A 21,970-nucleotide genomic window follows, 5' to 3' on the forward strand; every position below is an offset into this window, starting at 1 on the left:
TGACTTTCTTGCAAGTTTGAAATAACTAGCCTTTGCTTATTCTCATTTAATTGGTCTTCATTTATTTTTATTGGGGTCTTAGGTCAGGTTCCCTGGGAAATGGACTTTGAGATCCCGACCTGAGGGTAGGTTTATTGAGGAGCACTTTCTAGATCATCCCCTCTGAAGGGGATGATGGGAACAGCACGGGGCAGAGAGAGAAGCTGAACTACGACACAATAGTTGCGCTACAGCTTTAATGGATCTCATGGGGAGCTCTGAGTCGGGATGGCGCTTCAGAAATGTACCCTGGCCTGGATCAGTTGTTGGATGTAGCCTACCCTTGGGAAAGGAGAGGAGCCTTAGGTGAAGGAGATCTCTTTGACCAAAGACAAGTCCAAAGGGAGATCCTAGCTGTGAACTCTCAGCAGCCAATACGCTGAGCAGCTGAGGAACAAGTGCTTAGATCCCCTTCAGAGCAGGGGGAGGGTGGAGATTAGGTGACCCTACCAAACACACGGCTGGCAGCAGATCATGACTCTAATGTAACTTCAAATCCAAATTTAAAGCTTCCTTCACTACAGCATAGCTGCCTTCACTAAAAAATAAACGACATATGGAGATTCTGTGACCATTTATTTTCTGTCCTCCTAATCCAAAACCAAGATCGTATTTGTAAAGTGATTCTGATGTTTTTGGTAAGTGATTGTGAGCATAGTGGTTGACTCAACTGAAGGTGGTGTCTAAAAGATCTGAAATAAAACCCAACCACACAAAGCAGTTAACTGAATTGCCACATATAGCCATTTATATCATCTTAATACTATGGTACTTTACTAAATGTTTTTCTCTCTCAGTGGAGTAGAACATTGTGACACCCAGCTTTCCAGCTTGAGATGTTGATAAATTGAAAATAAATTGATATGAAAATAGTATCATTCCCACTTTAAGGCTATTCATCCCCTAGTGAAAATTATTCCACCTTAGTTTAAATATTAATAAAATATATCTGAGAAGTCAGTACAATATGAATTTATTCCTTAAATGAATCTAGTTCCCTACATTATTTTCATCACTAGTGTTACATGGTCATTGCAGCACTTTTGGCTTTACTTGAGCTAGTTAAACTCAATGCTTCTTTTTTTGGTTTTACAAACAAATCAGCAGATACTGTATCCAGCAATGGGAATTTTCCTGAAGATTATCAAAAAACATACACCCAGTTCCGTCTACCAATTTGTCTGAGTAGTCCCTTTATTTGAAAATAAATCTGTGACTTCCAAAAAAAAATCTGTCAGCATATTCTCTCACTATCACAAGACCTTTTGAATATATTACTCATTGTTCCCAGAGCTTTTGGATTTTTCCCTTTACTGTTTGTCCTGGAAATTTCCTCATCCATACCCTTGCCTTCTCCCTCCCCTAAAAAGGAGTCCCCTCTTGATTAACATTGTATGGGATCTCAGCCAAATTGGAATCCCAGGTACCTTTTGCTCATAGCATAGTATGGTGGTTCTTAAACTTTGAGTCCTAAGACTTGTTAGGGGAATCTATTAAAATGGAAGATATTAGAGATTCATCCTAGATCTAAAGATTTAGAATTTCTGGAGGTGACGCTCAGACAACTGTATAACTGAATGTTTCTTGGTGGAATTCCGTTCAGTATCACGGCCTGAAAAACACTCAGAAGTACATTTCACATTTCTAGACACTGATACGGTTTTTTGGTTGTAGAATATCAGGATGAAATTGGCATTTGGAGTCTATTCTTTTCTAACATTGTGCATATATATAATAGTCTATAGAAGAGGAAATAACAGGCTGGCTTTCGCTAGCAGTAATCCACTTGTATAATAAGGGCTATCAGAATAGAAACATCATAAATGTAAAGAATGGGGGCTGTTTGAGAAAAATTGCTGTAGAAGAATTGGAAGGACCTGGTGATTTCTAGAATGTTAAAGCAAAAAGATAGCAAAGGAGTTGAAGGTATCATTGGGAAAATGGCTATGATGGAAATTATTGAACAAATATTAAATGTAGCACTTGATGAGGTGATAGGGAGACCACAAAGAGAAAAACACATAACTTAGATTATTTCAGTAGGTATTTCTTGAGTATCTATTATGTGCACAGCATTGTCCTAAAGGGTACCAAGGCATGGTTCCCAAATTTGGCTTTGTATTATATTCAGCTGGGGAGATTTAAAAAAATAAAGTGCCTGGACTTCACATTAGCTCTACTGAATGTAAATATCTGGAGGTGGGATTGAAAATCTTCAATGTGTAAGGCTCCCCAAGTGATTCTGATGCATTCAGTTAATGGACCAGTTATTTGGGAATCACTGTTCCAGAGACCACAAAAATGAGTGAGGCTGTGCTTTTTGAAAGGACTATATAAACTGGTATGTTGAGTAATATACTCTAGCAAGTTTCCTTACTCTGCCTTATACTCATGGCTTCTAAGTTTTACTCAGATGTTTCTTTTCTCTGAAATGCCTTTTCCTCATCTCTGGCATGAAAATATTATCCATCCTTCAAGATCCATTCAAGTGTGAGAATTGGGACCACATTCCTTATCACCACCCTTCCAACCCCACATCCATTGCACAACCCAGTGTCGTAGAGCCCATCCTTACAATGTCTACTTCACCCCTCATCTCCTTCCATCCTCGTCTCCCCATCCTTCACTCACCTGAACCACTGAATGGTCTTTTAACTCATCCGTCACATCCCTTCTGTTCTCCTAAAGCCAATGTATTCTTTATGGTTCTATTAATCTTAAACAGTTCAATTATAACTGTTTTTCATATTGCAGATAAAGTTTACAATTTCCCCATTACCTACACAATTAGGGATAAAAACGCTCCAGTCGAGCATTCAAAACTTCTGTATCAATTAAAATTTCTTTTATCATAAGCAACAGAACCAACTCTGACAAACTTCAGCGGAAAAGGTATAGAGTAGTTCAAATAGTTAAAATAGAAGTTTCAAATCATTTGTCTTTTTTATATGATTCTTCTCAAAATTCTCATTCTCATTCTTACTTATTTTATTTTATTTTTTATAATTTTTTTTAAATTTTTTATTTATTTTTGAGACAGAGAGAGACAGAGCATGAACGGGGGAGGGGCAGAGAGAGAGAGGGAGACACAGAATCGGAAGCAGGCTCCAGGCTCCGAGCCATCAGCCCAGAGCCCGACGCGGGGCTCGAACTCACGGACCGCGAGATCGTGACCTGAGCTGAAGTCGGACGCTTAACCGACTGAGCCACCCAGGTGCCCCTATAATTTTTTTTTAATGTTTATTTATTTTTGAGACAGAGAGAGACAGAGCATGAACGGGGGAGGGTCACAGAGAGAGGGAGACACAGAATCTGAAACGGGCTCCAGGCTCTGAGCTGTCAGCTCAGAGCCCGACGCGGGGCTTGAACCCACAGACCGTGAGATCATGACCTGAGCCGAAGTCGGACGCCCAACTGACCGAGCCACCCAGGCGCCCCTTTTATTTTATTTTTTAAGTAGGCTTCACACCCAGTGTGGAGCCCAATTCAGGACTTGAATTCATGACCCTGAGATCAAGACCAGAGCTGAGATCGAGAGTCAGACACTTAACCAACTGAGCCATCCAGGCACCCCACAAAATTCTCATTCTTAGAGAATGTCTGATTCAATATATTCCCAACTGTTGTTAATAGAAAGAAAGGGGACACTGACTGGAAGACCACTATAATTATGCTCACTGGGTAAAGATAGTTCTTTCAAAGCAAAATTAGGGTCCTGTTACTAAAAGGAAAAATGAATGTTAGGAGCAAAACCAAGAAATATCCACTACTACTAAAATATGGCCCCAATCCAATTGAAGTAAAACTGATATTGATGAAGAAGAATTCTGTGTTTTCCTTTTTGAGGAATCAAAGGTCAAAATGGGGCAAATACTGAGGAAGCTAATACTGGATAGTCTCAGGTTCCCAGGGTTGGAGAGGCTAGTGGTTTGAAGTAAATGTTTAAACAACCTCTGGAATGATTCAAGAAGTAATTGTGAGTCATAAGGGTAAAGATAAACTGTTTTCATTTTTTCTGTCTGTGAGCAACCAATTTCCTTTTAACTATAATGTCCTTTGCTGAACATCCAATAGTATTTTTTGAAAAATATGTCAACCACCATAATACAAGAACAGCCAGAATTTTATTAAGGAGAAAGTCAGTAGGGTAACAGTAACTTCTATATCTTTAGGAGGGTAACAAGTCTTCCACTTGCAAGTTCAAGAAAGGCCTGATGATCTCCCGTAGTTCCCACATTCTGCGGTGCCCAAGCATTGTGGGGAGCAGGCTTTCAAAGATAAACGTAGCATCAAAAAATAGTATGTAACATGAAAGTCCAGTGAAGGTGAGGACATAAAACATGATGAAAATCCTCAGTGCACGTTTCCTACAAGAAAAGAAGACATCTGTGTTAAGAACATTGTGCAGAAAACCACACTGATGTGATTCCTGGTTCCTCCACCCAGGTAGTCCTATTAACTGCAAGGAAATAACTGAACTTCTCTTGACCCCAGTTAACATCCGCAAAAGAAGGAGCTTAGAATAAATAAGCACGTAAGTCCATCCTAGGACTAGAGCTGGAATTCTAAGGTTCTATAGCCACGAAACAATGAAACCCTGTATATTATGAGGTTCTCTCCTTCGAAATGGACTTCTCACACACTAGCAGATTATTGAGGTAAAGACCTCACTTGTGAGGTAAATGATGCCGATTTGGAGGGAAATAAAAGAACAGGCAGTTAGATTTTCCTGGTGATATAAAATACAAAGTGACAAATGGAAACCAGCTCTATCACTAGTTTTGTCCTGGCACCTGACTTACCCTTTTTAAAGCAATAGAAGCTTTCTCAAGTCTTTAAGGACTCCTCCTTCTAGGCTGTACCTACGATGTGTTTTGTTTGCCTTTAAATCCTTGCGTTTATTATTTTTTAAAAAATTTTTTTAACGTTTATTTATTTTTGAGACAGAGAGAGACAGAGCATGAACGGGGGAGGGGCAGAGAGAGAGGGAGACACAGAATCGGAAGCAGGCTCCAGGCTCTGGGCCATCAGCCCAGAGCCCGATGCGGGGCTCGAATTCAAGGACCATGAGATCGTGACCTGAGCTGAAGTCGGACACTCAACTGACTGAGCCACCCAGGCGCCCCTATTATTTTTTAATTATACATGCAATACTTGATTAAGGCAGAAGATCTGGCAGATCCAGAAAAACACAAAGAAAGAAAGAAACGTCCCAGATAATCCAGTTACCTGTAGATAATTACCATCAACAATAAATTTCAGAAGAGAAAATCTAAAGTGCAGTTAAAGCCAGCTATGGATCTAGTTTGTGATCCAACTCAGAGGATTCTGTAAACCTGAGCCAAAGTGCTTGGCATTATTGCCACTGGCTGCCTCTTGGTAGTTACATAAATGATTGCTTCTATTTCATACATTTATTAAAGAGCCAATGCTTTTATAATATACTCTAGTCAGAAGAGGCTGCTAAGATGAAGCAAAGATGCCCTTCCCTCAAGAAGCGCGAAGTATAGATTTGTTCTTTCTTATGAAAAGAAAAACAACTCACTACAAAAACATAGCTAGTAAATGAACACCATTCTTCCTAAATTCCAAAACCAATAACCTTTGGAAGTACCAAACTGGTACATTTTCAAAGGAACACAATTTAACATTATTTTTTTTTTAATGTTTATTTTTGACAGAGAGAGAGAGAGAGAGAGAGTGCACGAGCAAGTGGGGGAGGAACAGAGGGAGAGGGGGACAGTTTCCCAAGCAAGCTCTGCACTGACAGCAGAGAGCCTGAGGCGGGGCTTGAACTCACAAATCGTGAGATCATGACCTGAGCTGAAGTTGGAGGCTGAACCAATTGAGCCTCCCAGGCACCCCTAACATTATTTTTTTTTTTAAGAGAAAAACTGTTTTCCTGAATCACAGATAATTTGGAAAACAGAGAAATGAAAAAGTTATAATCTCATCACCCTAATATAAACAGCTAAGTTTTTTTTTAGGGAGAGAGCATGAGTGGTAGAGGGGGAGAAAGAGAATCTTAAGCAGGCTCCATGCACAGCATGGAGCTCGATGCGGGGATCAATCTCACGACCCTGAAGTCATGACCTGAGTCAAAATCAAGAGCTGGATGTTCAACTGACTGAGCCATGTAGGTGCCCCTATAATCAGCTAAGTTTTTTTCTGTTTTTTTCTTTTCTTTTTCTTTCTTAGTTTTTGTTTGTTTTGTTTTTTATTTGTTTTTCTTTTGGTTTAGAGTGTGTTCTTCCAGTTTTTTCTTTCCTTAAGTGAACACTCCAGGTGGGGTTAGGTTCAAATTTATTTCTTGACACTACTGAATGGTTTGATTTTTATTTGCAAGTCAATGTAACAAAATATTTTTCAGATTTTCCACCAGTAAACAACTAAAAGAACATGTGTAATGTTTGTTTTTTAAAAGTTCAGACACTTTTCTGAACTAATCATAGCTACTAATTCAAAATCATTTTTTTTTGTATCATCGGTACGGAACCAAATATTAGTGTCATTAAATATTTTATTCACTTTGAATTTATGTTCTTTAAAGAATAAAAACATTCCTTTGACTTTTTAATACTGTTTATTTATTCATTTATATATATTTTTCAAGACTTGCCATGCATAAAACCTTTATTCTTTTAAAAAATGCTCGTATTGTTAGTGGAAGGTCTGTAAGAGAACTGAGGATACCAGGAAGAGGTCCCCCCGAGCCTAAAAATAGCAAAATTGATACATAAACCTTCTCAAAAATATGATGTATAAATATGCTTCAATGGAACCAGTATGTTTCCAGTTCATAGACAAGAAATTGGTCAAAGTCTTAAGCAATCTTAACTAGGATGTAATGACGTGATGAAAGATGGGCAACTCAACTGAACTGTAATCTGCCCATTTAATGCAAGCAAGTGATGATAAAAAGACATTTACTTATTTGTTTGTTTTTTTGAGATATAATTTGCATGCCATAAAATTTACCCTTGAAAGTGTATACTTCAGTGGCTTTTAGTTTATTCACAGGGTTGTACAACCATCACCACTATCTAATTCCAGGAAATTTTCATCACCCCAAAAAGAATGTACCCATGAACAGCCACTCCCTATTTTCCACTCCTTTAAAGCCTGGCAACTATTCATTTACTTCCTGCCTACATGGATTTTCCTATGTTGAACGTTTCGCAGGAATGAAATCATATAATATGTGGCCTTTTGTGTCTGACTTCTTTCACTTAGCATAATGTTTTCAAGGGTCATCAATGTTGTAGCATGTGTTAGTACTTTGTTCCTTTTTTGTATATGAACAATACTCCATTGTATGGATATGCCAAATTTTGTTTACCTACTCATCAGTTAATGGATATTTGTATTGTTTCTACTTTTTAGCTATTATGAATAATGTTGCTGTGAACATTTGTGTATAGGTTTTTGTGTGGACATACAGTTCTTCTGGGTGCACACCTAGGAGTGGGTCAGATGATAGCTCTATATTTAATATTTTCAGAAACAGCCGAATTGTTTTCCAAAGTGACTGCACCATTTTACGATCCCATTAGCAATGTCTGAGGGTTCTAATTTCTCCACATCCTCTCCAATGCTGTTCTTTTAATTATAGTTATCTTAGAGATGTAAAGTGGTATCACGTGATTTTGATTTGCCTTTCTCTAATAACCGATGGTGTTGAATATCTTCTCTCGTGCTTTTTGGCCATTTGTGTATCTTATTTGAAGAAATGTCTATTCAATTCCTTTGCTCATTTAAAATATTGTCTTGTTTCTCTTTTTGTTGTTGAGTTATAAGAGTTCTTTATATATTCTGGATATTAATCCTTAATTTCCAAGGTTCTGAAAAAGTTGATTCTATTTTTTTTTTTTCAAGCTCTGTCATTGATTTTATGGAGGAGGAAATTTTCTGGGGTCTTTACTCCACTATTTTCATTGACATCACTCCTCACTTACTTAGTAGTTTAATATCTGTTAAGCCTGGTGGAGATGTTTTATATTCCATGTCTCAAAATGACTAAAATCTCTAACTTCAGCTCATGAATTACTAGGAGGAGACAGATTTAAAATAATGTAATTGCGTGGGACACCTGGGTGGCACAGTCGGTTGAGCGTCTGACTCTTGATTTGGCTCAGGTCATGATCTCAAAGTTCGCGGGATTGAGCCCTGCATCGGGCTCTGCACTGACAGCATGGAGCCTGTTTGGGATTCTCTCTCCCCCTCTCTCTCTGCCCCTCTCCCACTTACGCTCTCTCACTCTCTCTCAAAACAAAAAAATAAGCATTTAAAAATAATAAAGTAAAATAAATAAATAAAAATAATAATAATAAAGTAATGTAATTGCAATGATATACTGTGGGTTCTGTGTCAGGATTATGTGCAAGGTACAGTGTATGCGCAAGACAGGTTGCTGAACATCTACTTGGATTGGTAGTTGGGGATAAAGAATCAGACAAGTTTTCTTACAGGAGGGTACTGTTCCAGGTATATATGATGTTGTGGCATCTTCAGAAAGGGATCCAAAGAGTCAGATTTGCTAGTATGTATATCTTTAATACCATACAAGGGAGAAGCCTCTTGTGTGATGAACAAAGGTTTTCAAGTCTGCCTGGCAGGTATGTTCCTTTGGTGGGGGAGGCTGCATCATACCTTACAGACAACGTCCTAAGATGTATGTATACATATTTACCTAAAGCAATAATAAAGAAATATATACTTGTATTTTTAGATCTAATGCAATAGATCTATATCTAAAAATGATACAAAAAAACTCCAATAAACACTACAACTCCAATAAACAAATAGACAAGTAGAACAAGAATAGATAATTTATAAATGAAGATAAAACAAATTTTTAGTCAACCCTTGCAACAACTCATCATACTATGGTTCATACATTTGGGGGCCTTTGTCCAGCCCCAAAGTCCCCTTTCTCTGACTTACCACATTGTAATGCCAGAAGGAGCGTTCTCCCCTAAAGGGGGGGATGGAGCCTGAGGATGCAGAGGTTCTCTTTCTTCCACTCCCATTTCTTCAGGGCTCTGAGAGTCTGTTTTCCCTTCTTGCTTTTGGTACATCCCCAACTTTGTATTCAGCAGAGTCATGTCTTTGTAAAAGTTCTGGAAAAAAATAGCAATCAACTCTCATTTAAAACAATGATCTTAGAGGTCTGCTAGTCTTATTGTAGATGCAGCATGCTTTTCCTCCAGAATACCTCAGGAGCCCACACTGCCAATCCCATATGAGTCACGTGAGGAAATCGTTGGCAGGTGCACACCCACCTAATGGAAAGAGACTTACACATTCACAAAATAAGGTAGCAGCACCACAGTAGAAAATTAAATGAAACCCACATGTTAATCTTTAACTACTGGATTATTCATGTAGGAAGATAATTATTCTTGTATTGAATTCATCTGTTCAATTTGTTCATCTATGCAAAACATATTAAGTGACTCCTACTAGGCACCATTCTAGGATTCTGTGGTTAACAAAATAGATAAGGAATATGCATTCTATTACATGTGCATTTTTAAACCAAATGGATAACGAATTGCATGCATGTTAATAGGGGCTGGGAGACAAGCAATAAACAACAAAACATAATATCTAATATATATATATATACACACACACACACATACATTAGATTAGACATTATAGACTCTGATACATGCTAAAAAGAAAATAAATAAGGTGATGAGACAGAGTAGCCGAGGTTTGTTGGTGGGACATCTACTCTAGAGGTGGGACGATTAGGCATCTCTGAACAAGTGACAGGTTGACTCAGTCATTCATTGCTTCTTTTACGCATTCCTGTTTATCTCAAGATCTTGTGGGAGAGGTTCAGATATGGAAGCATTTTTCTGGCTAGGGGAGTTTAGGGGAGGTCTGGAGGAGGAGATGACATTTGAGCTGAGCCTTGAAAAATGCATAATTTTTCGACCTGGAGGATAAGCTCCAAATGGAGGAGATGTAGAAGCAGCACAGGGCTGTGAGGTCTGGGGAGTACACCAGACCTGTGACGTGTCCCATTGGCCCAAAGAAGAAGCCCAGGAAAGGGAGGAAAATGTGATCAGGAAAGAGAAAGAGTATGTGGCACAATCTCAACTTCTAGAGAAAGAATCATCCCTATAGTTAGATTTTATCATTATTTGAACTTGCATAACTGTGAAATCTTACCTTTATTCTTGCAATGAGTTTCTCCTTTAATGCATGAGCTTCATTACAAGCATCTTCCTGAAAAGACATGCACAATTCTGGGTGAAATGGAAATTAGATTTTTCTGGTTTATACCATAAGACATCACTCATTTTGACACCACTTAGTCGTAAAGCGGCTTCTTTGAAACTTGCTTTTACTCAATAAAATCCTTCCTCTTACAGCAAATTCATAGTATAATCATGATAAATTGCAGGAGGAATAACCAAAAGATTAGCATAGGTATTTTTAATATTTTAGAAGTATAAATTTATACAATAGCAGCTTATTATAAATCTTTTTCTCTATTCATTATTCTTTCTTTGTGCCTTAAAATACTTCCGAGGCACTAATTAGAGAAATGTAGTATGTTTCAGAGAAAAAAAAGAAAATTGCATTTCCTTTAAATATCTTAAAATTTATAATATATGAGTACATGTTCTCACTATATTAATTTGCATATTTGGACTTTATAGTTTAGCAAAAGAGCTGTCCACAAATAATGTCTGATTCTTCTTTTCATCCTGTCTCCTACAGGTCGTTAGAGACAACATATGGTTTTGGTTGGTTCCTATCAGTAAGTTCAAGAGACAGGTTGAAAGCAAACCTTCTAAGACATGAATCCCAATCATACATATGTCAGGAGTAAATAACTCTTCAACGGGTTTTTAATTAATCATTCTATAATAGACTTGCAGGAGATTTTGAAAGGCAGAGCTATAGTAGGAAGAACAGTGTTCTGGGATTCAAGGAAGATGGGTGCTAGAGGTGCCATTTCCAGAAATTTTGCTTAAGTACTTGCACAAGCAAGCAAAGATACAGATTTTCTGAGGCAAAGTTTATAATAGCCAACATTTATTATAAGGCCCCAAATATCCAATAAAATAAATTTTATAAATCCCAAAATCAAATTGCACATTATATAGACAGTGAAAAGGTAAAAATGACATCTAGTGGCATAGAAAGTTGCTGAAGAAAAATGGTAAGTGAAAAACAGCCAAGTTGCAAAACTATATATAATATAATCTGATTACAATTGCAACAACATGTAGATACAGGTATACAAAAATTTGGAAGAACATAAATATGCTAAAATGTTCACTGTGTTTATCTTTGAGGGAGTGGGATTATTTTTCATTTTTAAAAAATGTTTATTTACTTTTGGGAGAGAGAGAGAGAGCAGACGAGGGGCAGAGAGAGAAAGAAGGAGATACAGAATCTGAAACGGGCTCCAGGCTCTGAGCTGTCAGCACAGAGCCCGATGTGGGGCTCACGAGCTGTGAGATCATGACCTGAGCCGAAGTCGGACACTTAACTGACTGAGCCACCTAGGCTCCCCTATTTTTCATTTTTTATGTGAAATAGTTCTAAATTTTAATTATTAAAATAAGCATGCCCTACTTTTGTTAGAAAAAATACATATACTTTTTTTTTTTTTTTTTTTTTAATGGGAGAGCAAGAATAAGACTCGTCTTTTCATCTGGGAATGTGGGCAGATCACGTCATGTTTTTGAGTTATGCTGTTCTCTTCTGAACAGGAGAGTAAAGGCTACAAGACAGTTCCATGCTAGGTCTAAAATGCTGAGTCTATCTTTCATCGAAATTTGGATTCCATTCACCAAAATTCTCTAAATCTGAGATTCTCTTTGAAGAACTGTTTTTCTTCCTTAATTGTAATGCCATTTTATCATTACCTGGACACATTTGTTATCCATTTCTTCTAATTGCTTCTTAATTTCCATGATCTTCTCCTTTAAAACAAAAGGGCATAAATCAAAAGTTGTAATGAATGATATGTGGAACTGAAACAAAATGAAGACGATTTTTGGAAGAAAGCTCATTCATGGTCAAAAATTTTGAGACTTAAGAACAACTGTTTTTTCAGTACTTTTCTGAGTTCTGATCTCCAAAATCAACATTAAGTCAAATCAACAAGATTGAGTTGGCCACATCCTACGTAAGTGGCCCTTGGGCTAGGCATTGTGTTGATTACATACATGGAATGAGTATTTACCTTCAAACAGCTTCTCGAGAATGTATAGTCTATACCCTTTTTTTTTTTATACCGAGCTCATTCATTACCAACCCCTGAATTCTATGACTTAATTATTTAGAAAGGAGCTGTGATACTACAATCGCGTTTTACTTGGTATCCTGGTTTGTTTATATAATGAATATCTTTTGCACAGTACTTATCTGAGATAATTGTATCAAAGAGAAAAGATAGGAGTCAATCTCCAAATGAAAGTTTAGATGTTGACCTGGAGATTTCAGAAAGCTTCGTGGATTTAGGGGTTAAATATCAGGCAACACCCAAAGGCTACCCCAAAGTCCTTTCTTCACCGTAAAGGTCTTTAAATTTGTTTCTGCTGTGTGTGTGTGTGTGTGTGTGTGTGTGTGTGTGTGTGTGTGTGAGTTTTAAGTGTGTTTTAAGTGATTTTACCAATCTTTCCCTCCTGCCTTCATGCCTTTCTGAGCCATTCCATTTCTTCATGAGATATAAATGAGCCAATACATGTGATATTATTTTAACTTTATTAACGCATTTCTCCTTTAATTTGTCCACGCTTTGCTTGACTGCTCTTTCTATATTTCTAACAATCTTCACTTTCTCTTCACCAGAGTAAACCTATAGCCATTCCTACTGATTTTGCTTCTGTGGCAATTATATTTAAAGTTTCTTATTCATTACACAGCCTTTCCCATCACTGTTTAGACTTATTGAGGACAGACTTTGTGCCCATTTTTATTTTTATTTATTTTTAATTTTTTTTAATGTTTATTCATTTTTGAGACAATGTGAGAGACAGAGTGCAAGAGGTGGAGGGGCAGACAGAGGGAGACACAGAATCTGAAGTAGGCTCCAGGCTCTGAGCTGTCAGCACAGAGCCTGGTGCGGGGCTCGAACCCACGAACTGCAAGATCATGACCTGAGCCGAAGTTGGACACTTAGCCGACTGAGCCACTCAGGCACCCCCATTTTTATTTTTATTTATTTATTTTAAACAGTTATTTTTTTAAGTTTATTTATTTATTTTTGAGGGAAAGAAAGTGCAAGTGGGGAAGAGGCAGAGAGAGAGGGAGAGAATCCCAAGCAGGCTCCACACCACCAGCACAGAACTTGATGCTCAAGTTGGGGCTCAAACCCATGAACTGTGAGATCATGACCCAAGCCCAAGTCTGTCACTTAATGACTGAGCCCTTCAGGCACCCCCCTGGCATCCATTTTTAAAAGCCACGTGCATTGGGGTGTAATTTACATGCAGCAAAACTCACTTTTTAAAAGTGTACAGGGATGCCTGGGTTAGTCAGTTAAGCGACCTATCGACTCTCAGTTTTGGCTTAGGACATGATCTCACCATTCGTGGGTTCGAGCCCCACATGAGACTCTATGTTAACAGCATGGGGACTGCTTGGATTTTCTCTCTCTCTCCCTTTCTCTCTGCTCCCACCCTGCTTGTGCTCTCTCTCTCTCTCAAAATAAATAAATACACTTTAAAATAAAAAAATAAAAGTGTATAGTTCATGGGGGCACCTGAGTCGCTCAGTCAGTTAAGCATATGACTCTTGATTTCCACTCAGGTCATGATCTCATGGTTTGTGAGATCAAGCCCCGCATCAGGCTCCACACTAATAGTGTGGAGTCTGCTTGGGATTCTCTCTCCCTCACTCTCTGCCCCTCCTCTACTCATTCTTACTGTCTCTTGCGTTCTCTTTCTGTCTCTCTCAAAATAAATAAATAAAATAAAAAATGAAAAATACATATGTAAAATAAAATGAAAATAAAAGTCTACAGTTCTATGAATTTTGACATAATCATCAGCACAAGATACAGAATATTTCCATCACACCTCAAATTTCCTTGTGCCCCTTTATCAATTCCCTTCTCCCTTTCCCCACCCAACCTCAGCAACCACAAGTCTCTTTTCTGTTCCTATAGTTTTGCCTTTTTCAGAATGTGATGCAGGTGGAATCGTGAACTACGTAGTCCTCTGGATCTGGCTTCTTTCACTCAGCAGAATGCATTTGAGATTCATTCATGTTGTTGAATGAGTAAGAAGTCCAGCCCTTTTTATTGCTGAGTAGTAGTCTATCATAACACACGTGCCACAGTTTATCCACATACCAGTTGGTGGTTAGTGGAGGTGATTACAGTTTTTAAGTCATGCCTGTTTTTTTTTTTTTTAAGTGCGTACAAAGCTGTGCATCTCCTGTATAGAAAATCTTCCTATCTATTTGTCATGCCTTCCCTTTTCATATTATTCCAAGCCTCTGTTGGTTTGTTTTCAAATCTCCCTTTCATTTATTTTTGTTCTCTTCTATCTTTCTCATCATTCTTTTAATATCTACCCCACCTTATCCCTACCTCCTGCTGAAATTCACATCCCTGTAACACAGCTGACTTTGGAGCAAATTTCCCAAGGCAGAATATTTCTTGGCCCTTGTCCCCTTCCCTTTTTTCATAGTTTGTGATTTCCAAAGCCCAAGGATAGTGGAAAAAAACCTTAACTTTTCAACTAGCTCAAAATGAGATTGCTACTTCAAAGTTTTGGACTAAATCATGGTTAAAAGTAGTTTTTTTCCCCTGGCATTAATCTATGCCATCTATAGATGGCTTTTAATATGTGAGGGATCTAAATAAACATTACTTTCCTACAATAAGAGAGATATTTCATCTTTATTTTCTCCAAAATCCACTTAATGTAAGCTTTTGGGCTTAAGCTAAAGCAGAGGCTGGCGATTTCAATAAAAGGAAGTAGCTAGACACAGATTTTTTTCCTTTCTTAGAGAATTTTTTTCAAAGGCACGAAGTTTAGAAATACTATCGGCCAGGGCTCTGAGGTCTAATTCTTATCCAAAGTTGGTTACTACCTTTCTAACATTCTATGACTCTTTAAAAAGGGGAAATTAAACCTTTCTCAGAAAAGAGTCTCTAAGAAATGCAAGGCAGGAAAACAATAGAAAAGCTGGAGATCATGAAAACCAACACAACAACTCTTCATAAAAGCATCAGAGGTGAACACGAATATATCTCTTTCATTTTAAGGATGCAGTTACTCACAAATACTTAATTCCTGGGTGTCTTCTCTAAACTGTTAGGTGCTGGGATGCAAAGATTAAGGAAGAGAAGTCTTCCCTTAAGGCACTCATCATGTCTTCACATGGCATCCAGATATAAGCCTATCTAACTGAATTTCCAGAGAGTATTAAAAAGTCTAGCCTTTTTGGGGGCACCTGGGTAGCTCAGTCAGTTGAGCATCCAACTTCCGCTCAGGTCATGATCTCGAGTCTGTGGGTTCAAGCCCTGCGTTCAGCTCTGTGCTGACGGCTCAGAGCCTGGAGCCTGCTTTGGATTCTGTGTGTCCTTCTGTCTCTCTCTCTGCCCTTTCCCTGCTTGTGTTGTCTCTCAAAAAAATAAAATAAAATAACTTAAAAAATAAGTCTAGCCTTTTTGTGTCTTCAGAGGATAAAACTGGCGGTACCCACACGAACTGACCACCAGAGAGCCTTGCTCCTTGTGACAAAAGACAGGTTTTAATTCTTCTTACGACCTGTTAAACAATAGGAGGGGTGGGAAGAGGTGACAGAGTCCCCAGAGCCTCCCAGATAGTCTCTTCCAAGCCTCCCACTTACCTCAATGTTTGCCCCCTTATCAGGGTCAAAGTCCTTTTGTGACTCCAGCTTTTCAATGTGGCCCTCCAGGGACACCACCTCATTTAATAAGCTGCAGACAGACCAAGAGATGGACTAAGTCACATGGGCTAAGAAAAATCACCCAAGAGACAATCTTTTTTGATCTTTCAAGAATGAAATCCTCTCCTTACCTCAGAGGACTCTTGGGTCGTGGCTGTGTTGGAATGAATGTCACAAATGCAATGCAAGAAAGCAAAAAACACGAAATAATCAAGAGAGCAGTACAGAAATGTAAGGCCTAATTGGATACAGGAGCAGAAAATTTAAATGATTAAAATGGAAGCTTACCTAATCTCTAGAAAAAACAAACACAAAAAAATCCTTGGGAGGTAGGACTAGGCAAAGATTTCTTCCACTTGACATCTATAAAAGGGAACACTGATAAACTGGGCCTCATCAAAATTTAAAGCTTTTGTTTGGCCAAAGACTCTGTAAGTGGATTTACTTGTCACATACCCTAGATCTTACATGTAGAAAATATGAAAACTTCTCAACACTCAGCTTTAAAGAAGCAAACTATCCAATGAAGAAATGAAGAAAACACATGCGCAGACATTTCCCTAAGGAGATACACAGATGGCAAATAAACACATGAAAGGATGCGCAGCACCTTTAGCCGTGAGAGAAATTCAAATCAAGGCTACAATGACATAGTACTACAAACTTATCAGAATGGCTAAGATGTAATATAGTGATAATGCCAAATGCTAGTGAGCTTCTGGAGAAATTGGGTCACCCGTACATTGGTGGCGGGAATGTAAAATGGACAGTCATTCCAGAAAATAGCTTGGCGGTGCCTGTCAAAACTGAAAACAGACTTACCATATGACCCAGCAATTTCATTCTTGGGCAATTATCCCAGAAAAATAAACTTACTTTCACACAGGAAGTTGTACATGGATGTCCAAAGTAGCTTTATTCATAATAGCCCAAAACTAGGAATTACACACTTGTCCTCTGATGGGTGAATGGTTAACCAAACTCTCTCTCTGTCTCTGTCTCTGTCTCTGTCTCTGTGTCTGTCTCTGTCTCTGTCTCTGTTTCTCTCTCTCTCCATACCATGGAATACTACTGAGCAACAAAAGGAGAGGAACTATTCATACAGGCAGCAACTTGGATGATCCTCAAAAAAATTATGCTGAGTGAAAAAAATTTATAATGCATGATTTGATGTATATAACGTTGATGAAATAGCATAATTATAGACATGTAGAAATGATCTGCCATAGCTGGGTATTAGCGGTGGGTGGGAAGGAATCGCTGTGGCTATAAAGGAGTCTTGTGCAATGGTACAGCTGAGAATCTTGATGTGGTGGTGGCTATGGAAGGCTGCCCATATGATAAAATTGCACAGAACTATACACACACTCACACACACAAATGAGAATACATATAACTGGTGAAATCTGTATAGGCTCTGTTTATAGTCCCAAGGTCAGTTTCTTGGTTTTGATGGTATACTAAAGTTGGACAAAATGTTACCATTTGGAAAGGCTGAGGGGAAATGAAATGGGCAAATTCCTTGAAAGATACAACCTACCGCTAATATATACTGGAGAGCTCAGTAGCCGGAGGAGTCCTGTATATCATTAAATAAATTAAATTTGTAGTTAAAAATCTTACTGTAATGAAATACCCAGGCAATATGGCTTCACTGGTAAATTCAATCAAACATGTAAGGAAGAAATTGTGCCAGTTCTACACAAATTCATCCAGAAAATATCCCAGTTTTTTCTGGGATGTTTCTTTCATTACAAGGAAGAAAAACCGAGGCCAATATCTCTCATTAATATGCATTCAAAAGTTCTATTTTAGTAAACAGAATCCAACAACATATAAAAAGAATAATATATTATGACCAGGTGGGGTTTATTCTGGCAATTCAAGGCTGGCTCAGCATTCAAACATCATTCATTATAATTTGCCATATCGGGAGACTATAAACAAAAAAAACCAAATAACATGATCATTCATAGACGCGGCAAAAGCTATTGGAAAAATTGAGTACCGTTCCTGATTTTAAAAACATCTCAGTAAACTAAGAATAGAAAACACCTTCCCAATCTCAAAAACAAAACAAAGCAAAACAAAACCATCAAGACAGCTAACATCACACCTCATGCTTTTTCTGTGGGATAGAGAACAAGGTAAGTATGTCCAGTGTCTCCTGTCATTCCTCCTATTCAACATCATACTAGAAGTTCTAGCCAATACAATAAAGTAGCAAAAGGAAGTAAAAGGTATGCAGATTGGAAAGGAAGATATAAAGCTCTCTTTGTGGATGACATGATTATCTATGTGGAAAATCCCAAATAATCTACAAAACTACTGGAGTTAAAAAATGAGTTTAGCCAGGTCACAAGACACAAGACCAATATACAAAAACCAATTGTATTTCTATATCTTCACAATTAATAATTAGAAATTGAAAAATTTCAAGTAACTGATAATGGCACCAAAAGCATGAAATACTTAGGCCTAAATCTAACAAAATATGATCTCTGTACCCTGAACACTATACAACACTGGTGGAAGGAATACCTTTGACTCCAAAGCCCAATTTCTTTATACCAGTGACTAGATAAATAACAATTAGTCTCATCACTTCTGTTCCAGCTTAAAACTTTCCAGTTAAATTCAGATATACGTTAACAACTATACTTTTTAATATATTTTTTTTCATGTTATGCTAGTTGGATCCCTTTGGACAACACTGGCTAAAGCTGGTTATTGGGGACTTGAAGACTTCCCTTTGGTGACTATTAACACAGCTCCAAAAAAAGAGCTTATGAAGGAAGTTCTTTCCTTGAGAGAAGAAAGAGCAAAGATGCAGATAACTGTGATTTAGGCTTTGAGATTTTTGTGGCATTGACCTCTAAACATAAGACTTGGCACTTCCTATTCTGAAGACTTTGTAAAAGATCTTACTACCTTAAAGCCAGAGTTTCTGAAGCTATGAAAATTTTCACTATTTTCTGGCCAAACCCAACACCCTAAGATTACCTCTTCACTGTGAGGGGCGCCTGGGTGGTTCAGTCGGTTAAGCATCCAACTTCAGTTCAGGTCATGATCTGATGTTCGTGGGTTCGAGCCCCACATCTGTTTCTGTGCTGACAGCTCAAAGCCTGGAGCCTGCTTTGGATTCTGTGTCTCCTTCTCTCTCTGCCCCTCCCCTACTCATGTTCTGTCTTTCAAAAATAAATAAACATTAAAAAGAAAATTTTAAATTACCTCTTCACTGTGTTTTCTGTTAGGTTTATTTTTTGCATAATATTGTTCATTTTCTCCATCCAGTCTATGTGATCAGCTCCAAGTTCTCTCACTTGTAAACCCATCTGTATATTCCAGTGGTTTAGCTGGAAGAGCGTGTTCTCCTGACTCCTGTAGAAATATTATTATGGTCAGTTTTAAGGCAGAAAAATTCTTCCCTTGAATGGCAAGTTAGAATGCTGTTTCTTTTTCTGTCACCAGAATGGGCCAGGTAGGCAGTTAGGCCTCAAGAAAGCATTTATATGATAGCCATTTAGATCATCAGAAGGCTGGAGGAAATAAAATGCATTTTACATTTAGTAAAAAAAAAAATGATGTATTTTTTAAATTTCCCTGTATGGAATGAATGTTAAGTATTACACTACCCTAATGAATGTTAGGGTAGTGATTGCATCTTGTTGGAAGAAGAGAGCTATGCAACAGGGAAAGGTTCTACAAGGCCTTAACAATACATTTCTATTGATAATTATGATGCTTTTCATATCTAGAGAATTATCTGAGAGTGACAAGATATGTATTAATTCCAGGCTCCAAAGAAGAGGTTGCAAAGAGAACCCCATGGTTCTGCCTACATCTCTAGAAATGTCCTTACTGTGCATTCTTACTGGAATGTGTAGGTAGTTCCTGGGGCACGTGAGTGTTTAAGGTTTAAGACATGTATGGATTTTAAATCTTCCAGTCTTTCCCTAAGTTGTCTGCTAAATTTCATTTTCTTTGCCACAAAATACTATTTTTTTTTCTTTTTTAAATCGAAGTATGATTAACACACAGTGTTAGATTAGTTTCAAGTGTACAATATAACGAAACAAGGATTTTATATATTCCTCAGTGCTCATCACAGTAAGTGTACACTTTAATCTCCTTTGTCTATTTTACCCATCCCTCCCCCACCCTCCTCTGCCCCTCACCCCCCGCCCACTTCTCTTCTGGCAACCACCAGTTTATTCTCTGTACTTAAGAGTCTGGATTTTTATTTGTCTTTTTAAAAAATATTTTATTTTTGAGAGAGAGAGTACCATTGGGGAGGGACAGAGAGAGAGGGGGACAGAGGATCCGAAGCAGGCTGCACGCCCGACAGCAGAGAGGCTTACGCAGGGCTTGAACTCATGAACTGGGGGATCCTGACCTGAGCCTGAGTCAGAAGCTCGGCCGACTGAGCCACCCAAGCTCCCCTGTTTGTCTTGTTTGTTTGTTTGTTTGTTTGTTTCTTAAATTTTACATATGAGCGAAACATATGATATTTGTCTTTCTCTGACTGACATACTCACATAGCATTATACCCACAAAGTATTATCAAGAATCCCTCTTTCTTGTTTCAAGGCTTACAGTTCAGGGATGCTCTCCTCTGAAAACTGCAAAGATGTGGGCACTTGAGGATCTTCATGTTGAACCTGATTTGTTTCTTGCTCATCCTGCTCGTTCTGCAGGTCCTGGTGATGCTCAGCACCCAGCTCCGGCATATTCTGATAAAGATTATGAAAGAAGCAAAGCAGAAAAAAAAAAAAAAAGGGTGTTATCACAAGAGGTGATGGCCTTCTTAGCCTACTCATGCCCCTTTCTCTGGGGACAAGCCCTCTGTGAGGCTGGAGCCTTCTAATGCATTTATAAAATAAGCAGACATGCCCTCTTGCTCCATTGACAGAGGAAGGCTGCAGCAGGGACGCAGAGAACATTAGGGTCCAGATGCAGGACTCTTTTCAGTGCCGACAGGTAACAGAATTCCACCTGATCATGGACTCTAGCACTCCACTCAACATACTGGTTTCCAAAAAAAGTCAGTATCAGGGAAAAATAAAAGGGGGTGGGACTGTTTTATGTTAAGAGAGTCTAAAGAGATAAAACAACTGAATGCATTGCATAGCTCTTGTTTAGATGCTGATTTTAAAAGTGTAGGCATTTTCTGGGTTTTGGCACCAAAAATGAATGGGTGACTGACTGACTGAATGAATGAATGAATGAATAAATACATAAATAAATAAATAAATAAATAAGCAAGCAAATAAACAAACAAATAAATAAAAGTACGGGCATTTGAGGGCCAATTGAAAAAATTACAGGGGCGCCTGGGTGGCGCAGTCGGTTAAGCGTCCGACTTCAGCCAGGTCACGATCTCGCGGTCTGTGAGTTCGAGCCCCGCGTCAGGCTCTGGGCTGATGGCTCGGAGCCTGGAGCCTGTTTCCGATTCTGTGTCTCCCTCTCTCTCTGCCCCTCCCCCGTTCATGCTCTGTCTCTCTCTGTCCCAAAAATTAAAAAAAAAAAAAAAAAAAAGTTGAAAAAAAATTACAATGTTCAGAGAATTGAGGATATTAGGTTATATCATGTAATTATTGCTGTTTTCCTGATGTGATGATGGAATCTTGGTTATGCAGAAGACAGTCTTTATTTTTAGAGATGTTGACTGAAATAAACAAGGGTAAAGTCTTATGCTGTCTTTGACCTACTTTTAAAAAAGATAAAAAAATTCCATCTATTTACATATATAAAGATAAAACAGGGGTGCCTGGGTGGCTCAGTAGTTGAGCATCTGACCTTGATTTTGGCTCAGGTCATGATCCCAGGGTTGTGGGATTGAGCCCCTGCTTTTAGCTCTGTACTGAGAATGGAGCCTGCTTGGGATTCTCTCTCTCTCTCTCTCTCTCTCTCTCTCTCTCTCTCTCCCTCCTCCCTTTCTCCTGCTCGCGTTCTTTCTCTCTCTAAAATAAAATAAAATAAAATAAAATAAAATAAAATAAAAAGCTAAAGCAAATGTGACAAATGCTAACAATTT

General features: G+C 38.3%; 1 protein-coding gene across 2 annotated transcripts in view; it reads right to left on the bottom strand.

Moving 5' to 3' along the window:
• Positions 1-4,144: 4,144 nt before the first annotated feature.
• The window catches only part of SMCO2 (single-pass membrane protein with coiled-coil domains 2), a 34,343-nt gene continuing 16,517 nt past the window's right edge, over positions 4,145-21,970 (bottom strand). For both annotated transcript variants that reach the window (XM_058743265.1, XM_058743264.1), the window contains 7 exons: positions 20,530-20,666; positions 19,165-19,314; positions 15,874-15,964; positions 11,934-11,990; positions 10,222-10,278; positions 8,983-9,158; positions 4,145-4,406 (listed from right to left, as the gene is read on the bottom strand). In XM_058743265.1, coding sequence (XP_058599248.1) covers positions 4,208-4,406; positions 8,983-9,158; positions 10,222-10,278; positions 11,934-11,990; positions 15,874-15,964; positions 19,165-19,314; positions 20,530-20,666 — 867 coding nt within the window. In that variant the 3' untranslated portion in view covers positions 4,145-4,207. The remainder of the gene's footprint in view (positions 4,407-8,982; positions 9,159-10,221; positions 10,279-11,933; positions 11,991-15,873; positions 15,965-19,164; positions 19,315-20,529; positions 20,667-21,970) is intronic.

This window comes from Neofelis nebulosa, chromosome 8 (genome assembly GCF_028018385.1).
Source record: "Neofelis nebulosa isolate mNeoNeb1 chromosome 8, mNeoNeb1.pri, whole genome shotgun sequence".
NCBI classification, from domain to species: domain Eukaryota; kingdom Metazoa; phylum Chordata; class Mammalia; order Carnivora; family Felidae; genus Neofelis; species Neofelis nebulosa.